The sequence below is a fragment of the Phaenicophaeus curvirostris genome, chromosome 1 (assembly GCF_032191515.1).
Source record: "Phaenicophaeus curvirostris isolate KB17595 chromosome 1, BPBGC_Pcur_1.0, whole genome shotgun sequence".
NCBI lineage: Eukaryota > Metazoa > Chordata > Aves > Cuculiformes > Cuculidae > Phaenicophaeus > Phaenicophaeus curvirostris.
Window position 1 is genome coordinate 146,662,318 of NC_091392.1, and position 18,533 is coordinate 146,680,850.

The 18,533-nt window shown below is 45.7% G+C and overlaps 1 protein-coding gene across 1 annotated transcript; it reads right to left on the reverse strand.

Annotated features, from left to right (window-relative positions):
- Positions 1-928: 928 nt before the first annotated feature.
- F10 (coagulation factor X) lies at positions 929-17,626 on the reverse strand. The gene is made up of 8 exons (XM_069877707.1): positions 17,511-17,626; positions 14,718-14,878; positions 12,409-12,433; positions 9,597-9,710; positions 9,040-9,180; positions 4,114-4,388; positions 3,186-3,303; positions 929-2,312 (listed from the first exon to the last, which is right to left on the reverse strand). Exons 1-8 carry the CDS (start codon positions 17,563-17,565, stop codon positions 1,765-1,767), a joined length of 1,437 nt encoding a protein of 478 aa, XP_069733808.1. The 5' UTR covers positions 17,566-17,626; the 3' UTR covers positions 929-1,764.
- Between the last annotated feature and the right edge of the window lie 907 nt (positions 17,627-18,533).

The window sequence follows — 18,533 nt, forward strand, 5'->3', positions numbered from 1 at the left end:
TGGTTTGCTCATAGCACTTGCTATACGAAACTAGCCAACACCAGCTCAAACCCTAAGACATAAGTAGCAGGTGTCTGGTGAAGTTTAGTGTCCCTCAGACAACAGGAGAGCATAGTGCGATGGAGGAGCCTTGGGAAGGCTGCTAGGTTAGTGTCCTAGAGTATATGATTTACAATAAAAGGATGAACGGTCTGGGTTTGTGCAGCCAGGGAATGCTGGGGATCTAACTGCAGTTTTCCACTGTCTAAATAGGGTTTACAGTGAAGATAAAGCCAACCATTTCCAGAGGTGCCCACAGAAAGAAGATGAGGCAGCAATCAGGTTGCAACAAGGAAAATTCCTGTCAGATGTGAGAAATTTTATTCCACGAGAGTGCCAGAGCACGGGAACAGGTTGCCCAGATGGTAACAAAATCTCTGCTTTTCTCCAATTTTGATGCTAGCCCTGTTTTGAGCTTGGGGTTGGGCCATATCACTTTCATCTGCCCCTTCCATTGTAAATTTTCCATTATTTCTTTAACTAGAACTGAAGCTGAGCAGGTTTAAAGAAGAATATATGGAGGAACATTACTCCACATACAAAAAAACCATCAAAGTGTGGAGCTTCTGCCTGGAAACCTTACAGCACAGAGCAGATCATAGTGCCTGAACAGATTAAGTGTAGGAAATCACTGGCTAAATTTGCCTCTCCCTAAGAAAACTAGTATCTTTGCATCTAACTTGTCATTTAGGAACCTCTAGGCCAGTGAAAGTCTTATAACTAACCCCCTCCATTCTCTTTCTCCTCATTAGCCTCGACAAAAAGCACGTGAAATCTGTCACATATATTTGTTTAGGGATGTTCTCTCTTTTTCCTCTGTCAAATGAGATTTTGTCTTCATATATTTATAAGCTGACTGGAGGGATTAAACAAAGAAAAGCAAACAAACAAAAAAGAAAGAATGTTTTATTTCAAATGCTGTTGTATATCAATATTGCACCTTATAGAAACACTTAAAACAAGTACACATGCAAGTGTGCACTTGTTTCCAATCCTCAGCTATAGGCAATCCAGAACATGATACAGAAAACAGTGAACATGTACTTGTTTTTTTTTTTTCTGATGAGAAGAACAGAAGTGTTCAACTTAAACTAAAGTGAAGTACAAACCATACAAAGAAAACCCTCATTTTAATTAGCTGCTGTGACCTAAGCAGTCAATTTTGTGGAACGAGTTGTTATTTAGCATCACATGTTGAATACTTACTGGTGTACCAGCTTTTACCAAGCAAGCTTCCCTTCTCCATTCATCTTCTAAATGCATCTGTAGATAGAAACTAAAACAACTCTAGTAATAATAAACTCCCTACTGTACCAGGTGGCTGTAACATGAAGATTAACTGAAGTCCTGCCCTTCCCACTTCCACTATGATTAGTAAAGGCTTATATTATGTCCAGGAGCCACTGGTGTTTGCCATGCTCTGGCAAACAAACGGGAACCAAATGGCAATATAAAACCAAACAAACAAGCCAATAGAAGACCTCACCAAGCAGCCATTCTGTTTGGGGAATGCCCCTCATTGTATGAATTCAAAACACCACCAGAAATCTGTATATACATGCTTATAGCCAGAAATAAAACAAATAACAGTAAAACACCATAACTTTAAGGGATCAGCACTCAAAACATGTTTAGCAGATGTGTCTAGAAAAACCCCCGAAGAATAAAGTGTCCATTATAGAAAATGCATGTTGTTAGCTAACAGAAGGATCAAGTGCCACATCACTACAAATTTGGTCTCATGGCCATTCTTACCCAGCGTAAGAACCTGGACATTTTGGTATAGACACCATATTTGCCTTTCTTTGCACATCCTTCTCCCCAGCTAACAATTCCAGTAACAAAATAAGTATCCTTATATCTGGTTACATGGGGGCCTCCACTGTCTCCTTGACAAGCATCTTTTTGCTCTGTATCATAACCAGCACAGAACATGTTTTCTGTTATTGCAAAGTTGGTGGATTGCTTGCAAGTACTCCTATCAACATAGGGGACTTCCAGCACTTTCAGTTTTTTGGATAGCCGTCCACCTTCAAATTCACGCCCGAAGCCACTAACTGTCCCCGATCTTTGGTTCATCAGAACTTCATTAGCAAAGTCTGCTTCTGGGAGGCAGGCTGCGATAATGTACTCGGAAAACGTTATAGGTTCCTTCAGCTTTATTAAGGCTATGTCATTGTCGTAAGTCTCGGCAATGTATTTAGCGTGAACAATTATTCTGTCCACTGTATGCATCGTTTCAGACTGTTCTTTCTTTTCTCTGTCCACTTCACCTGGATAAGATTATTAAAAGGGTCATTAATATGGAGAAGGTATAAGAAATTAAGAACATGCTAAAGGAAGAGAGTAGAAATACCAATTACTAATATTTTGCCTAAGCCTTTATATCATACAAGTAAACTGTGAAAATGTATTGCAATATTTATTAGCAGCACCTGCATCGGTTTCAGTTCTGCACTTTTGTCAATGGAGATTTTTGTAGCATTTTATATAAAGGCATAAATGGATTCAGCTAAACTATTGAAACTTCGGATGGAAGCTCTTACAGGAGTTTGAGCTCAGCTTATATCAGAGAAGAGAAACTGGTCTAGGTCAAGATTAAAACAGAGCAAATACAAAGTTGTGTTGATTGAGTATCATGCCTCAAGTGAAGTAGTAATAATTTGAGTTTGTTTCTTCTTCCTCTAGTCAATGTGCCATAGCTTTCCTGAGTGGTCCTGCAAAAACAGGTCTGTATGCTTCAGATGTGCCAGGAATTACAAGCTTTGTGAAGCAGCACTACTTTGATGAACAAAATGCTAGCCAACACTTCTAGAACATTTGTTCTTAAACACTTCTGACTAGCTGGTAAAGAAGGCATGAACCATTATCACCTTCTTTGATAGGAATGGTTGGACTCGATGATACGGTGGGTCTCTTCCAACCTGGTTATTCTATGATTCTATGATTCTACATCAGCTGTCCCTGTTACTACAAAGAAGGATTACCACAATAACAAGAAATTATAAAAAAGCAAAACAACAACAAAAAAGTGACAAACCATAACAAATCAAGCAATCTGAGTACATCTCACACAGGATTTAGAGCACAGTCAACTCTGCAACACACACTCAAACATCACAGGAGTAAAATAAATAACCACTTACCAACAACAACTTTGATTTCTTTAGACTGGTTCATGCAATGAGCTGCAGTAAGTATAAAATTTTCATTCAAAATAGTTCCACCACAAAATTCTTCCCCTTCCTCATTTAATAGAACAGCCTGCAAAAGAAAAGAGGTAAGTGCAGAATTAAAAGAAGCAGTTTAACTTCAATGAACTATAAAAAGGTAATTGATTTCTCTCCACACTACATCCATGCTTATGTACTACTCTGCAGGTGTCCCTTAATATTGCATATACATGTGCATATGCTACCAGTTGGCATGGACTGCTACACGGTTGCCCTTAGATGTAGATGTTTGGTTTCCATGTCACCATACTCACAGTGATTAGCAACGTCTTTGAGGAATAAGACACTAACTGACTGAGTAGGGGGAGTGCAGCCCCCAGATCACCTCAACCCTTGGACTTGCCACCTCAAAGAATTCCTGTCCAAGTTCTGTTCCTGTTTGGCTTCCCCTTAATGTCCCTAATACAGGAACTCATTCTGGGGAAACTCATTTAAGAGGAAAACTTAAATACGAATGCATATTTGTGAAGCAAATGCGTGCTTTATCCGACATGCTCTCAGGAATACTACCTAAATGGACCACTGTCAGACAGAACTGGAATATAACCTGCAAAAATGGCACTGGTATGCTAGCATGACTCAAAAGCATTCTCTGGTGACAGGTTAAGCAGCACCATCTAAAATTGCATACAGCCTTTCTTTTTCACATTTTAAGGCTGCAGATAGTTAGCAGAACAACACATCTAAGTACCTCCATTCAAGCCATTTAGCTACCTCCAGCTACAAATGGCATACTACGTAAGTAACATTCAGAAGGCAATGAAGTTAAAATGAACGATTGCACAATTTCCCTCAGAAACATGTTCTCTCTACACATGTAGAGCACAAACACCAGACTTACCTGCCATGGACATTCACCGAGAAGACACTCATCACCACCTATTATCCTGGTAATAACACATGGAGTCTTGCTACCTGTTTCATTGCCAGGACGGAGGGTTGGGGTTTCTGTGGTAGTAACAATGATGTCCTCCTCCAAACTTGTTCCATTTGTGGGAGGGACATCTTGATCAGTAGTTACGTTGCTATGATCAGTAGTTATGTTGCCATTATCAGCAGGGAAAAGAACAGACCTTTTTTTTCTTTTCACAAAAACTTTTCCGCAAGGATACTTAACTGTAAAGAAAGGAATGTTTAAAATTAGAGATGGACAGAAATACTAGCACAAAAGGAAACTCCTTGACAGCACCATCTCACAACAAATCAGTTAATGCAGCTGTCCTGATTTCAAAACACTGGCAAAACCTTGGCAGATGCAACATAGGAGGAAGACAGAATAGTTTGAAAAATGGAAACCATTCTGTAGTACTAAAACCTGTCCAAAGCTTCAGTCTCTGGACAGTGTTTTCAAAGTATTTAAAATTTAAAACACCAAATTAAATTGTTTACATTGCTATATTTGTGTACTTGCTTTTCCTAAAACCACCCTAATTAGGAAATTGACTGAAGTGTTTTAGGAATAATATGGCTTATGACAGCAATTTATTATTAGTTATAAAGAACACATAACCCGACATCATTGAGTATATGGTTGACTTATCCCTCCCACTAGGTTTGTTGAAATACAACAAAAATGCACAAATGCAAATAGCATTAATCACAATTATTTAATGTCACCAGTTTGTATTCAATTAGGTTAAATAAATTCTAAAGTAGAAAAGTTTTGGCAAGCTGCTATTTTATATGAAGTGTAAGTGTTTAAGTAAATGAGATATGACTGCAATAGGTTTTGTCCTGCAAACACTGGAGTTTACTCAGGTAACTCTGTCAGAGGCATCTTGCAAAGGGTTCCAAATCAGCTCAAGTTTGATAAGTCCACCACATCCCCTCACACATGGAAGGTTTTGGAAATACAAATCAGTTGGTCTCATAGTGTGAAATCTATGTCATGTAAAACACTGATGGCTGAAAAGCCATTCTTCAACTGTAAAACAAGTCTTACCACCATTGCTACAAGAGATGGGGAGTGGCAGCAAGTTCCTGCCAGAGGAAGGAAACCTGCTCCCCTCACCCAGACAGCAAAGCCCCAGATTCCCCTGGCGAACAAGTACCAGGTGCTGCAGGTGGAATCCAGCCCTGAGGATGAGGATGGTGGCTCCCACAGCCTAGAATCCTTCCCTAGGCTGCACCATTCTCAGAGAAAGATAAAAACATCCTCCATCAAGAAGAAGAGGAGGGTGATTGTTGTAGGGGACTCCCTCCTAAAAGGAACGGAGGGACCCATTTGCAGACCGGACCCGCTCCACAGAGAGGTCTGCTGCTTGCCGGGTGCATCAGGGAAGGAGGTAGCTAGAAAACTTCCTTCCCTGGTCCACGAGACAGACTACTATCCTCTGATAGTAGTCCAAACTGGTAATGATGACCTAACAAACAAAAAGGCCAAAGCCATCAAGAATGGCTTCAGGGCAATTGGGAGAATGATGGAGGGCTCTGGGGCACAAGTAGTATTCTGCTCCATCCCAATGCTAAATAGAGAGGAGCGGGAAGCCAGGATGAAGAATTCGATTAATACCTGGCTCCGAGCCTGGTGCGAGGAGAGGGGCTTTGGCTTTTTTGATCATGGTGGGGCTCACGCACCCCCAGGCTTTCTCGCTAAGGGCGGGAAACATGGGTCTCCTAGGGGGTCTAAAGCCCTTGCTAGAAACCTAGCCAAGCTCATAAATTGAGCTTTAAACTAGATATGAAGGGGGAGGGGGTTGAGCCCAGGCTAGACAGGAACGAGCCTGGACGTGGGGAATTGGTGATTGGGAGAGGGTGCGCGGGTGAGGACCACCAGTACCTCACCGCACAAAAAGTGGGGGAGAACACACCTCGGGGTGCCAAGGGAGATGCAGGCACTCTGGTGTCAACTACTCCAGTTACCAGGCAGTTGGGAATGAACCCTGTTCCCTCTAGGAGGGCTGAAGGCTCGGCAGCTCAGCTGAAGTGCATTTACACCAATGCACACGCAGCATGGGAAATAAGAAGGAAGAGCTGGAAGCTGTCGTAGGGCAAGGGGCCTATGATGTCGTTGCCATCACGGAAACGTGGTGGGATGACTCATATAACTGGAGTCCAGCTATGGTGGGGTATAAGCTTTTCAGGCGGGACAGGAAGGGTAGGAGAGGAGGCGGGGTAGCCCTCTTTGTAAGGGAGGACTTGGACTCCATTGAGATGGATTGTGACCATCAGGAGGTTGAGTGCCTGTGGGTCAAAATCAGAGGAGCCCACCAGAAGGTAGATTTTGTGATGGGAGTCTGTTACAGACCACCCAGTCAAGGAGAAGCAGCTGATGAGCTCTTCTATGAGCAGCTGCGGTCAATCTCTAGATCGATGCCTCTCGTTCTGGTGGGAGACTTCAATCTGCCTGATATCTGCTGGGTGTACAACACAGCAGAAAGGAGGCAGTCTAGGAGGTTCCTGGAGTGCGTGGGAGACAACTTCCTCGCACAGCTGGTGAATGAACCCACAAGGGAGGGTGCCCTCCTAGACCTGCTGTTGGTGAACAGAGAAGGCCTTGTAGGGGATGTGGCAGTAGGTGGACGCCTAGGACTAAGCGACCATGAGATGATAAAATTTTCTGTTCTAGGTGAAGTGAAGAGGGTGGTTAGCAAGACGGTAGCATTAAATTTCCAGAGGGCAGACTTTGATCTCTTCAGCAGGCTGGTTGGTGAAGTCTCATGGGAGACAGTACTCAAGGGCAAGGGAGCCCAGGAGGGCTGGGAGCTCTTCAAAAGGGTGGTCCTAGCAGCTCAGGAGAAAGCCATCCCCGTGGTCCGGAAAAAAAGCCGGCAGGGGAGAAAGCCAGCTTGGTTGAATAGAGAGATCTTGAGGGATATCAAGAAGAAGAGAAATGTTTATGGCCTCTGGAAGAAGGGACAGGCCTCTTGGGTGGACTACAGGAGGGAAGTGAGATTGTGTAGGGAAAAAATCAGAAGGGCTAAGGCTCAGCTAGAAATTGGATTGGCCAAGTCAGTGAAAGATAACAAAAAATCTTTCTACAAATATATAAATAATAAAAGGCGGACTAGGGAGACCATACAGTCCCTATTGGACGCAGAAGGAACAACAGTAACAGGGGATGAGGAAAAGGCCGAGGTACTTAATGCCTTCTTTGCCTCAGTCTTTACTTGTAAGGAGGGTCATTCCGTCTGTGTACTAACCCAGGAACTAGAGGAGTATAATGAGGCTCCCATGATCCAAGAGGAGGTGGTCAGAGCCTTGCTAGCCCGACTGGACAGTCACAAGTCTATGGGGCCGGACGGGATTCACCCTAGGGTACTGAAGGAGCTGGCGGATGTGCTGGCCAAACCCCTTTCCATCATCTTCCAACAGTCCTGGAAGACTGGGGAAGTCCCACTGGACTGGAGGCTGGCTGATGTTGTGCCCATCTACAAAAAGGGCCGCAGGGAGGACCCAGGAAACTACAGGCCTGTCAGTCTGACCTCAGTGCCAGGGAAAGTCATGGAGCAGGTGATCTTGAGTGCTATCATGAAGCACATGCAAGAGAACCGGGTGATCAGGCCCAGTCAACATGGGTTCACAAAAGGCAGGTCTTGCCAGACTAACCTGATCGCCTTCTATGACAAAGTGACTCGGCTGCTGGATGAGGGAAAGGCTGTGGATGTGGTCTTCCTGGACTTCAGCAAAGCCTTTGACACAGTTTCTCACAGCATTCTGCTTGAGAAACTGTCAGCCTCTGGCCTGGACAGGCGCACACTCTCCTGGGTGGAAAACTGGTTGGATGGCCGGGCCCAGAGAGTGGTGGGAAATGGTGTGAAATCCAGCTGGAGGCCAGTGACAAGTGGGGTTCCCCAGGGCTCAGTGCTGGGTCCAGCCCTGTTCAATGTCTTCATCAATGATCTGGATGAAGGCATCGAGTGCACCCTTAGCAAGTTTGCGGACGACACTAAGCTGGGTGGAAGTGTCGATCTGCTGGAGGGTCGGGAGGCTCTGCAAAGGGATCTGAACAGGCTGGACCGCTGGGCAGAGTCCAATGGCATGAGGTTTAACAAGGCCAAATGCCGGGTCCTGCACTTGGGGCACAACAACCCTATGCAGTGCTACAGACTAGGAGAAGTCTGTCTAGAAAGCTGCTTGGAGGAGAGGGACCTGGGGTTGTTGGTTGACAACCGACTGAATATGAGCCAGCAGTGTGCCCAGGTGGCCAAGAAGGCCAATGGCATCTTGGCTTGTATCAGAAATGGTGTGACCAGCAGGTCCAGGGAGGTTATTCTCCCTCTGTACTCGGCACTGGTGAGACCGCTCCTCGAATCCTGTGTTCAGTTCTGGGCCCCTCACCACAAGAAGGATGTTGAGGCTCTGGAGAGAGTCCAGAGAAGAGCAACAAAGCTGGTGAAAGGGCTGGAGAACAGGCCTTATGAGGAGCGGCTGAGAGAGCTGGGGTTGTTTAGCCTGGAGAAGAGGAGGCTGAGGGGAGACCTCATTGCTCTCTACAACTACCTGAAAGGAGGTTGTAGAGAGGAGGGTGCTGGCCTCTTCTCCCAAGTGACAGGGGACAGGACAAGAGGTAATGGCCTCAAGCTCTGCCAGGGGAGGTTTAGGCTAGACGTTAGGAAAAAATTCTTTACAGAAAGGGTCATTAGGCACTGGAACAGGCTGCCCAGGGAGGTGGTTGAGTCACCTTCCCTGGAGGTGTTTAAGGCACGGGTGGATGAGGTGCTGAGGGATATGGTTTAGTGTTTGATAGGAACGGTTGGACTCGATGATCCGGTGGGTCTCTTCCAACCTGGTTATTCTGTGATTTTGTGATTATGCGGCATCATACCTGATGAAACACAGCGTTTGCCGTCCTCTGCTAGAACATATCCTTTTGCACAGGAACACAAAACGCCCCTCTGTACACTTTTTTTGATGCTGCAGAAGTGCTCACAGTCACCATTGTTTATTTTGCAGTACTTTGGTATGACTAAAAAAGAGGTAAGTTTGGAGAAAACCCATAAATAAGACTTCACAGAAGACCTCAATGTTTACTAAATTAAACCACACTCTTTAAAGAGGATAAAACACCTGAAGCACATCTTACTAACAACATGAGTGACTAACATTAGCTTATGCCTTACAAAGCACTCACATCCACCACATGAAACGTACTTGCCAAGTCCAAGTGAGCCCAGTGGTGAGCTTAAAAAAGCACAAAATGACAGTGGAAGAATGAATAGAACACTAACAGAGAAGTCCAGATATTGGTAAATCCTCACATGATTCCCTCCTCCTGCCTTAAATAACTCAACTCATCATCCCCCCTCAGCTCTGTGACTGAACTTCAGTTCCAAGCCTCCACTCTACACAGTTCTGCTACAGTTCTCTAAAGCAGATACATACCAAATTCACAGTTCTTGCCTTGATAACCATCCAAACATGAACAAGTGTAGGAACCAATTCCATCTTTACAATGTCCACCGTAGTGACAAGGATTTGAGCTGCACTGGTTCCCATCTACGAAAACAAACAAAAAGCCCTAAATTATTTTAAAAGTGCAAGCATTTTCAGTGAACTCTGAAGGGGAATTAGTGTTAATAAGCAATCTTTCATCCTTCCTCCTAAAATGTATGCTCTGTGAGTTGCCACATTCCGCGTGGAACAAAGAGTATAAATGAAATCATTCCAAAATAGCAACGATTCACATACACATCCTCAGTTTTGCAATCTGGTTTTGGTGGCTAATGTATGACAGTGTGTACACAGTCTTTTTTTGTAGGAAGATTAAGTGATACATCATAGTGTGAGTTTGTATCATTGACACTGAAGGCTGTAAACACAGATAGCATATTTCTATGTTGCAACTACTGTCTAAAGATATTAACCTTTTGGCTTCTTGCATTTTCCTACAACTGCATAATAATGACAATTCAATTTTTATTTCTTTAAAGTTCATCCCTTGTGCCTGCAGTGATGTTCACTTAAAGAAACAGAAACCAGAATATTAATCAGAAGATAAAAAACCCAGAAAAAACACTTTACTAAGCCCTGATAAATTCATGTGTGCAGGCCAAATTCCCATTTTCTGCTGCTTACAGTACTAAATTGTCCCATTGTATCCACTGAGCTATGAACTTGAGCTTCAAAAAATTAGCATTTACCTCACGCTCCTCACATCTACAATGGGATCTCCCACATTGGAAAGGTAGTTTTGCAGCCTTTCTTGTTTTCCGTGACGCGGACACAACTGGCTGACCTGGCTCCAGGGCCTCAGCCACATGTATCTCACAAACTCAGTTGCACGTAGGACAGCGAGGCTACATTGCGCTTGGAGGCATATTCCACCTATCAGCCCTTTCTCCCAGCTCCACAAAGGTATCAGACTCATGCATCGATGCTTGCTGCCACAGTCTCTCTTATCTAGTGACCTGCTGTAACAAATGTGTTGCCTCATCACATGACCATGCTGGGCTCTTCTGCATCCTTTGATAAGAAAAGGAGGACATCCAGAGAAGTGACACTACCTTAATAATTCATTGCTTTGGATAGCACATTCTTCAAATTTCTGTGTTTACCACCTTTCCTGCCCCTATTTGGAGCAGCTGGAAGAACAGCAATGCCCACAGAAGAGACAAGATGCAAAAAGCTGCTCATCTTAACGATCCAGTCTGCCGCCTGCATGGTGGCTCTGGCCTGTGACCTCATCTGCTGCAGCTTTATCTGCCACAGGGTGCACCGTCTGGGTTTTGTGTAATGCCCTCACAACTCAACATCCCTTCTGTACCTGCACACGGCCAAAACCAAGAATGTTTCAAATGCTGCGTCTATGTGGTCCATTGCAGAGGCACCGAAGACTGATGCTCATCCTCAACAGAAGGAAGGCAAGACCAGCATTTACTGAAAGAAAGGCAGACTCAAGGCCTGCAGCACAGCTCTGGTTTCTGCCTCCACTGGAGTGCCAGAGCACTCCATCCCGTAGTGGTCTTAGCTAAGCAGCATTCTACTACTAGGAACCATACTTGTTTGGTTTTCCCTACACTGTAGTGGCTGCTGTGGTGATGAGTTTTCTATGAATATTGCATAAAAGCATTGCAGAATCCACTACTGAAAAAGGAAGTGAGAACAAATAGCTCTAGTAACTTGGCTAAGAGTGGCTGTGGCTTTCAATACTTCTGAACTCCAATAAAGCATTTGTGGACTGTGGCTTGAAATGTATGAAATCGGCATTTCCTCTAAGAGCACTGGCACTGATGTTCTGCTGCTTGCATTCTCATGGAAAAATGGTTTGAAATTTTCCACTCCTGTTCACTACAACACTGACGCAGCCTTTGCTTGAAATTTCAGCCTGTAGGTTGCAGAGTTCATCCCCCACTCAGAGTATTGTGAAAGTCTGCATCTTCTTCATGGCAACTGTTTTCAGTTTTCTGCAGACTCCAAAAGACAAAGCTGAGCTGCCTTTGTTCAACATTTTTGAGGTATTCCTCCTCCTAACACGCAATCTGGACTCATACCTTCAGAAGAACACGTTACCAAACACTAAAACATTAAAAAGTTGTCCCATCATAGTGATTATTATCACCAGAACCCTAATAAATACAGCACAGACCATTAGGAAAAAACCCCAAAAACAAACAAACAGAAAATGTGGATATTTAGACATGTTATTGTCACGCGTTCATTGAATGTCAAACAGTTATGTAGAAAACACATCCCACAAAATGCTCTATAATTTAGGAATCAACAACGCTCTGGCATGGAAGATGACATGAAACTCGCAAGCAACTATGCAATACAGCTCAAGAACTGCATGTTGTCTACAGCATTTGAGCACCACCCTCATCTATGACTCTTTGCATCTTGAATTCCCCTGGCTGGAGCTGCCCCTCTGGAGGACAACTGACCAGCAGAGTCACACGCCTGGTTTCTGCTTTTCACTGTCCTTTGCATGCAAAGGGCCACTACTTTTTTTGAGAGGACAAAGATCGTCCCAAGAACTAGAGTTAGTTGAACCCTGCCTTCAAATGAAGCAGCAGGGTTCAAGCAACAGCAAAGCAGTAAATCAGGTACCTTCTTCAGAGGAAACACAAAGTGAGGGTGTCCCACAGTGACAAGAGAGGAAGCAAGGGAGCAGGAAGTGGTTACTTAAGAGTTGCATCCTTTTTAACTTTGCAATAAGAAAGCTTAATTCTCTAAAGAAATGCAGAGTGTTTCTTACCTACATAGATGTTCCAGAATTCCTCCTATAGGTAGGTGTGGGAAAAAGGGGAATAAAAGGAGACAAAAAGAGTTAGATGAGAATTACTGAATTCTTCAGAAAAAATATTGGTGCTTTCATCCAGAGGATATTGCAGCTAACGATTGTTAAAACAAATACTTAAGTTAGAGGCACATGCAATGCCTTGCAGCCTGCTACTAACATTTAATAAATTAAAATCATATGATCCATCTATAGTGACCAGCTCTACAGAAACAAGTCTCATATTTTTCAGAAATACCTAAAACTCCTAAGGAATTTCCTAATGGGACTCACTCAGAGTAAGGCACTTGATTTCCTGCGTAGCTGTATCTTTCTGGCAGTTTTAACTGAATTTAGTCACATTCCTGAAATGAAAAATTCTCAAGTCTCCCTCCCTCTCTTCACACCTCCATGAATCAGGACCTCAGAAATCCTCAGATTTTAAATTGTTTTGTGTTCTCCTTTCTTCCCGCGCTGACTCGAGGTATGCTCTTTGCCCAAGCAAGTCCTTTTCAGTGACAACTGGTCACCAGGCAGAGCAGGCTATGCTATTTCTGCTACAGCTCAGCAACTCGCACACTTTGAAGTACCCCAGCGATGCGCTCACTACTACCCACCCACATCATCTCGGTGCCACTCCAAGAACATTCTTGCCATCAAGTAATGCTAAAGTGAAATGAACCTGACCTTAACTCCAGTTTCAGGGCTGTTCTTAACAGCCACATAGCTACAGCCGATGTTATCATTTCAAGTATTACTTCTTAGCCTTAGCAAGTTTGCAGAACCCTTAGCAAGTTTGCAGACGACACTAAGCTGGGTGGAAGTGTCGATCTGCTGGAGAGTAAGGAGGCTCTGCAAAGGGATCTGAACAGGCTGGACCGCTGGGCCGAGTCCAATGGCATGAGGTTTAACAAGGCCAAATGCCGGGTCCTGCACTTGGGGCACAACAACCCTATGCAGTGCTACAGACTAGGAGAAGTCTGTCTAGAAAGCTGCCTGGAGGAGAGGGACCTGCGGCCAATGGCATCTTGACTTGTATCAGAAACGGCATGACCAGCAGGTCCAGGGAGGTTATTCTCCCTCTGTATTCTGCACTGGTGAGACCGCTCCTCGAATCCTGTGTTCAGTTCTGGGCCCCTCACCACAAGAAGGATGTTGAGGTTCTGGAGAGAGTCCAGAGAAGAACAACAAGGCTGGTGAAGGGGCTGGAAAACAGGCCTTATGAGGAGCGGCTGAGAGAGCTGGGGTTGTTTATCCTGGAGAAGAGGAGGCTGAAGGGAGACCTCATTGCTCTCTACAACTACCTGAAAGGAGGTTGTAGAGAGGAGGGTGCTGGCCTCTTCTCCCAAGTGACAGAGGACAGGACAAGAGGGAATGGCCTCAAGCTCCGCCAGGGGAGATTTAGGCTGGACATTAGGAAAAAAATTTTCATGGAAAGGGTGATTGGGCACTGGAACAGGCTACCCAGTTGAGTCACCTTCCCTGGAGGTGTTTAAGGCACAGGTGGATGAGGTCCTAAGGGGCATGGTTTAGTGTTTGATAGGAATGGTTGGACTCGATGACTGGGTGGGTCTCTTCCATCCTGGTTATTCTATGATTCTATGATTCTATGATTCTCCTGCTGACTCCAGTCCCCAGAGTTGTCCAGTCTCCTTAAGTCTGCCTTGAGCTTAGGAACAGATCACATTTCTATCTAAATTAAATAGCCATCAGGGTAGGGAAGGTGACACAGGAGTCACACATCCAAACTTCATTCCATGTGGGCAAATTAACACTGTCCACAATACATATTCTGTCCATTGAAATACTGGAAAGGGAGTCACAAAATGACAAGCACCACAAAGCTGCTTGAGATAAGTTCAACAAAATTCTCCCATGAAGCTCCATGTCAGCATTTGCATTCTCAACCTTCCTGTTGACTCTTCATCTAAGAACTCTTGAACATAGTCATGACACTCAGCTATGCCACCTAGATAGAGCGAATGTTACTTCTAACATGGGTAGTATCAAATCATTTAAAGGTCAAATACTTCATAATAGCAACTGAACAGATCAGAACATAAAAAAGAACAGAGGCTTTAACAGGGGCTGGCTGTGCAAGAACTAAATTAAGACTATTATTGTACATTTATACCTTAGCCATCCAAACCACAGTCAAACCCACTATTTATTCTTCATGTTAAGTGATTAGGAGTAACATTTCAATCTTGATGCCTAGCTCAAAAGACCTTAACACTGTTTTGCAAATATGAAATACAGAGATCTGTTTCATATTAGTTCATCCTTACAGTTTTCTCCTGATCTTCAAAGGCTTCTCTTGCTTCTTCTTTTGAGCAGCGTTCTTCACGGCATTCTCTTTCAATGTTCCCTTTCTTCAGTTCCTCCAAAAAAGAGTTAGCACGTTTTGATCTTTCCAAGAACTTGTCGGCATTTTCTTTCTCGATGAATACTAGAACAGTGAAAATGATACAGGTGGTAAAGAGTCATTAGAAATAATTAGTGTAAAACCAAAACCAAAACAGACCCTTTCACCACTCTACCCATATACAACATTACCTGTGAGGTTAGTCTTCGCACAGACTGATACATCTCAAGATCTCTCAGAGCAGTCTCTCTCTGAGAATTAGCAACTCTGGGACAAAATGTAGGCCCTCAAAAGTTTCTCCTACTGATTTTAGTCTTGAAAACAAGAACATGCAGGTTACGGCTCATATTTCTGTTGCTCCTGCTCAAGACCCCAACCCCGAACAGAATGACTTTCCCTGAAGGCCAGGGAGACTGCATTCCTTGATTTGGTTTTAAAGCTGACAGCCAAGCAACACCACCAGCTGCTCCAGGGGTTTGCGGTGGAGAAACACTTCCCAGTTGCCTGTAGAAATGTTCCTGCCTTACTGATATGCATGCAAGTAGAGCTAAGGTAGCTGCATTCTAAGACTGAACGAAGAGCAGAAGTAAACCACTGTCAGCTTTAGCAGGAAAGAACAGCCTGAGGGCAGTTTCCTGGGTTGTTTTATTTTTTTAAAAGCTTGGTGTGACAGAAGCATGAGTACTGCTGCCTTCAAGTTCAAGATGCAGGCAGCTGTTCATTTAAACTGAAGGGTCAGAGGCATTAAACTCAGCTCAGTACCAGTATTTAGCTGTGTGAACAATGATGTTACTTCCCAGTGACTAGCGCACACACTACCAGGTAGGAAAACCAGGAACAACATTGGTATAAATAAAATGCCAATTACCCTGTAAAAAGCATGCTCTCTAGGAAAGGTTGCAGAGTCTTAAAGTTGGCATTTAATTATGTGGATTTCAAGAATTTCAAGATTAAAAATACTCGCCAATCACAGACTGGAGTGTGGAAGACAGTGCTGCAGATGGGACTTGAAGGCCAACAGCTCATGCTCAGTGGTCAGCTTGCATGTACCTTTTGGAGCATCCTGCATGTAGCTCAATAAGTAAACTAGCTGACAGCAATCACACAACCTAATATCCTCTAAGCAAACACAGTGGGGACTCCTCTGCTTTCACTGAAATTGGTGTATCAGCAATAGGGAGCCAAATTCTGCCAGAATATGTATATTAATCAATCCCACAGAGCTCGTGAATTCTTTGAAGCCCCACTTATTCTGAAACGCTCCTCATCAGGAAAGCTTACAGCAAATGCTTGTAAATTCTGTCTCAGCAACTATTAGTTCATTCACCCGCTATCTTATTTGCCCTTAAGTCCCTCTCTGCAGTGACAGGAAAGTGACAGGACACAGCTGGTGGGGTTATCACCTCTATATTCCTTTGCCTTTGTATCACACGCCTAAGAGGATGTTTTTGTAAACTTGAACTGAGGCTAGTCATTCTTTTTCTCAAGCCTTCTGTTGTGCTTCCTCCTTTGGAGACATCAAGGTGCAAGAGGCGTTGGTCAACCAAAGCAGGATGTTCCAGAAATCATAGAATCACTAGGTTGGAAAGGACCCACTGGATCATAGAGTCAAATCATTCCTATCAAACACTAAACCATGCCCCTCAGCACCTCATCCACCTGTCTTTTAGACACCTCCAGGGAAGGTGACTCAACCACCTCCCTGGGCAGCCTGTTCCAGTGACCAATGACCCTTTCTGTGAAGAATTTTTTCCTAATGTCCAGCCTGAACCTCCCCTGGCAGAGCTTGAGGCCATTCCCTCTTGTCCTGTCCCCTGTCACCTGGGAGAAGAGGCCAGCACCCTCCCCTCCACAACCTCCTTTCAGGTAGTTATAGAGAGCAATGAGGTCTCCCTTCAGCCTCCTCTTCTCCAGGATAAACAACCCCAGCTCTCTCAGCCGTTCCTCCAGGGGGAGGAAGGGCCTGTTCTCCAGCCCCTTCAACCAGCTTTGTTGCTCTTCTCTGGACTCGCTCCAGAGCCTCAGCATCCTTCTTGTGGTGAGGGGCCCAGAACTGAACACAGGATTCGAGGAGCGGTCTCACCAGGGCCGAGTACAGAGGGAGGATAACCTCCCTGGACCTGCTGGTCACGCCGTTTCTGATACAAGCCAAGATGCCATTGGCCCCAGGTCCCTCTCCTCCAGGCAGCTTTCTAGCCACTCTTCTCCTAGTCTGTAGCACTGCATAGGGTTGTTGTGCCCCAAGTGCAGGACCCGGCATTTGGCCTTGTTAAACCTCATGCCGTTGGACTCAGCCCAGCGGTCCAGCCTGTTCAGATCCCTTTGCAGAGCCTCCCGACCCTCCAGCAGATCGACACTTCCACCCAGCTTAGTGCCACCCGCAAACTTGCTCAGGGTGCACTCCATGCCTTCACCCAGGTCAAAGGTGTGGCAGACCTCATTTTAAAGCCGAAGCGGGTTGACTCCCTGAAGGCAGAGTTAGTCGCTCTAGAAAAGCCACTTGCTGCCCCAGCAGCACAGAGGGTGGCGGGACGCCGTCCCCTCCCTGTTCCCGGCTCCCCCACAGCCAAGCGCGCCCAACCGAGCCCCCGCCGCGAGGTCTAACCGTGCCGCGGCCCCTCTCGCACCGCGGGCTTCCAGCTCCCGATCCCCGGGAGCCGGCGGGGCGGGGAACCCGCTTCTCCTTCAATAAAAACGAAGAAAAGCGCCGCCTTACCCCCTGTTTCAGCCAGCGGCGCGCAGAGCAGGAGGAGCAGGAGGCGAGCGGGCATGGTGGCGCGGAGCCGGGACGGGGACAGGGACGGGGACAGAGCCGTCCCCCCGCCGGGCCAGGAGGGACTGAGGAGGGACTGAGGCGGCACCGAGGCGTTGTTGCTTCACCCTGCTTAGAAATAGCGGAAGGGCCGGGAAAAGGGGAAAAGCCGCCGCCGGATTCCGCAGCCGGAGGAGGAGGAGGAGGGGGAGGGCAGCCTGATGAAGCCAAAGGTGCCGGCGTGTTTAATCGCATCTTTTATCAGCGGGGGAAGGGATGGGAACCGGCGCTTCGATAAGCAAAGTTCTGGCCCAGGGGTTGGTGTCGCTCCCACCCCAAGGTTGGCGGCTTCCCACCTTGGCACATCCCAGCGCCAGAGCCTGCTGGCTCCTTCGCTTTCGAGAACAAGTCTTACTAGGAGCGGCTGAGAGAGCTGGGGTTGTTTATCCTGGAGAAGAGGAGGCTGAGGGGAGACCTCATTGCTCTCTACAACTACCTGAAAGGAGGTTGTAGAGAGGAGGGTGATGGCCTCTTCTCCCAAGTGACAGCAGACAGGACAAGAGGGAATGGCCTCAAGCTCCGCCAGGGGAGGTTTAGGCTGGACATTAGGAAAAAAAAATTCACAAAAAGGGTCATTGGTCACTGGAACAGGCTGCCCAGGGAGGTGGTTGATTCACCTTCCCTGGAGGTGTTTAAGGCACGGGTGGACGAGGTGCTAAGGGGCATGGTTTAGTGATTGATAGGAATGGTTGGACTCGATGATCCGGTGGGTCTCTTCCAACCTGGTGATTCTATGATTCTATGATGCCCGGGGTCCCGGCACCTTGGCTTGGCGGTGGACAGGAGCTGGCCTTCATCTGGCTACGGATAACCCATCCCCGGAGGTGTCCGAGGCCAGGTTGGATGGGATCTTGGGCACCGTGACCTATTGGGACGTCCCTGCCCATGGCAGGGGGGTTGGAACTGGATGATCTTTAAAGTCCCTTC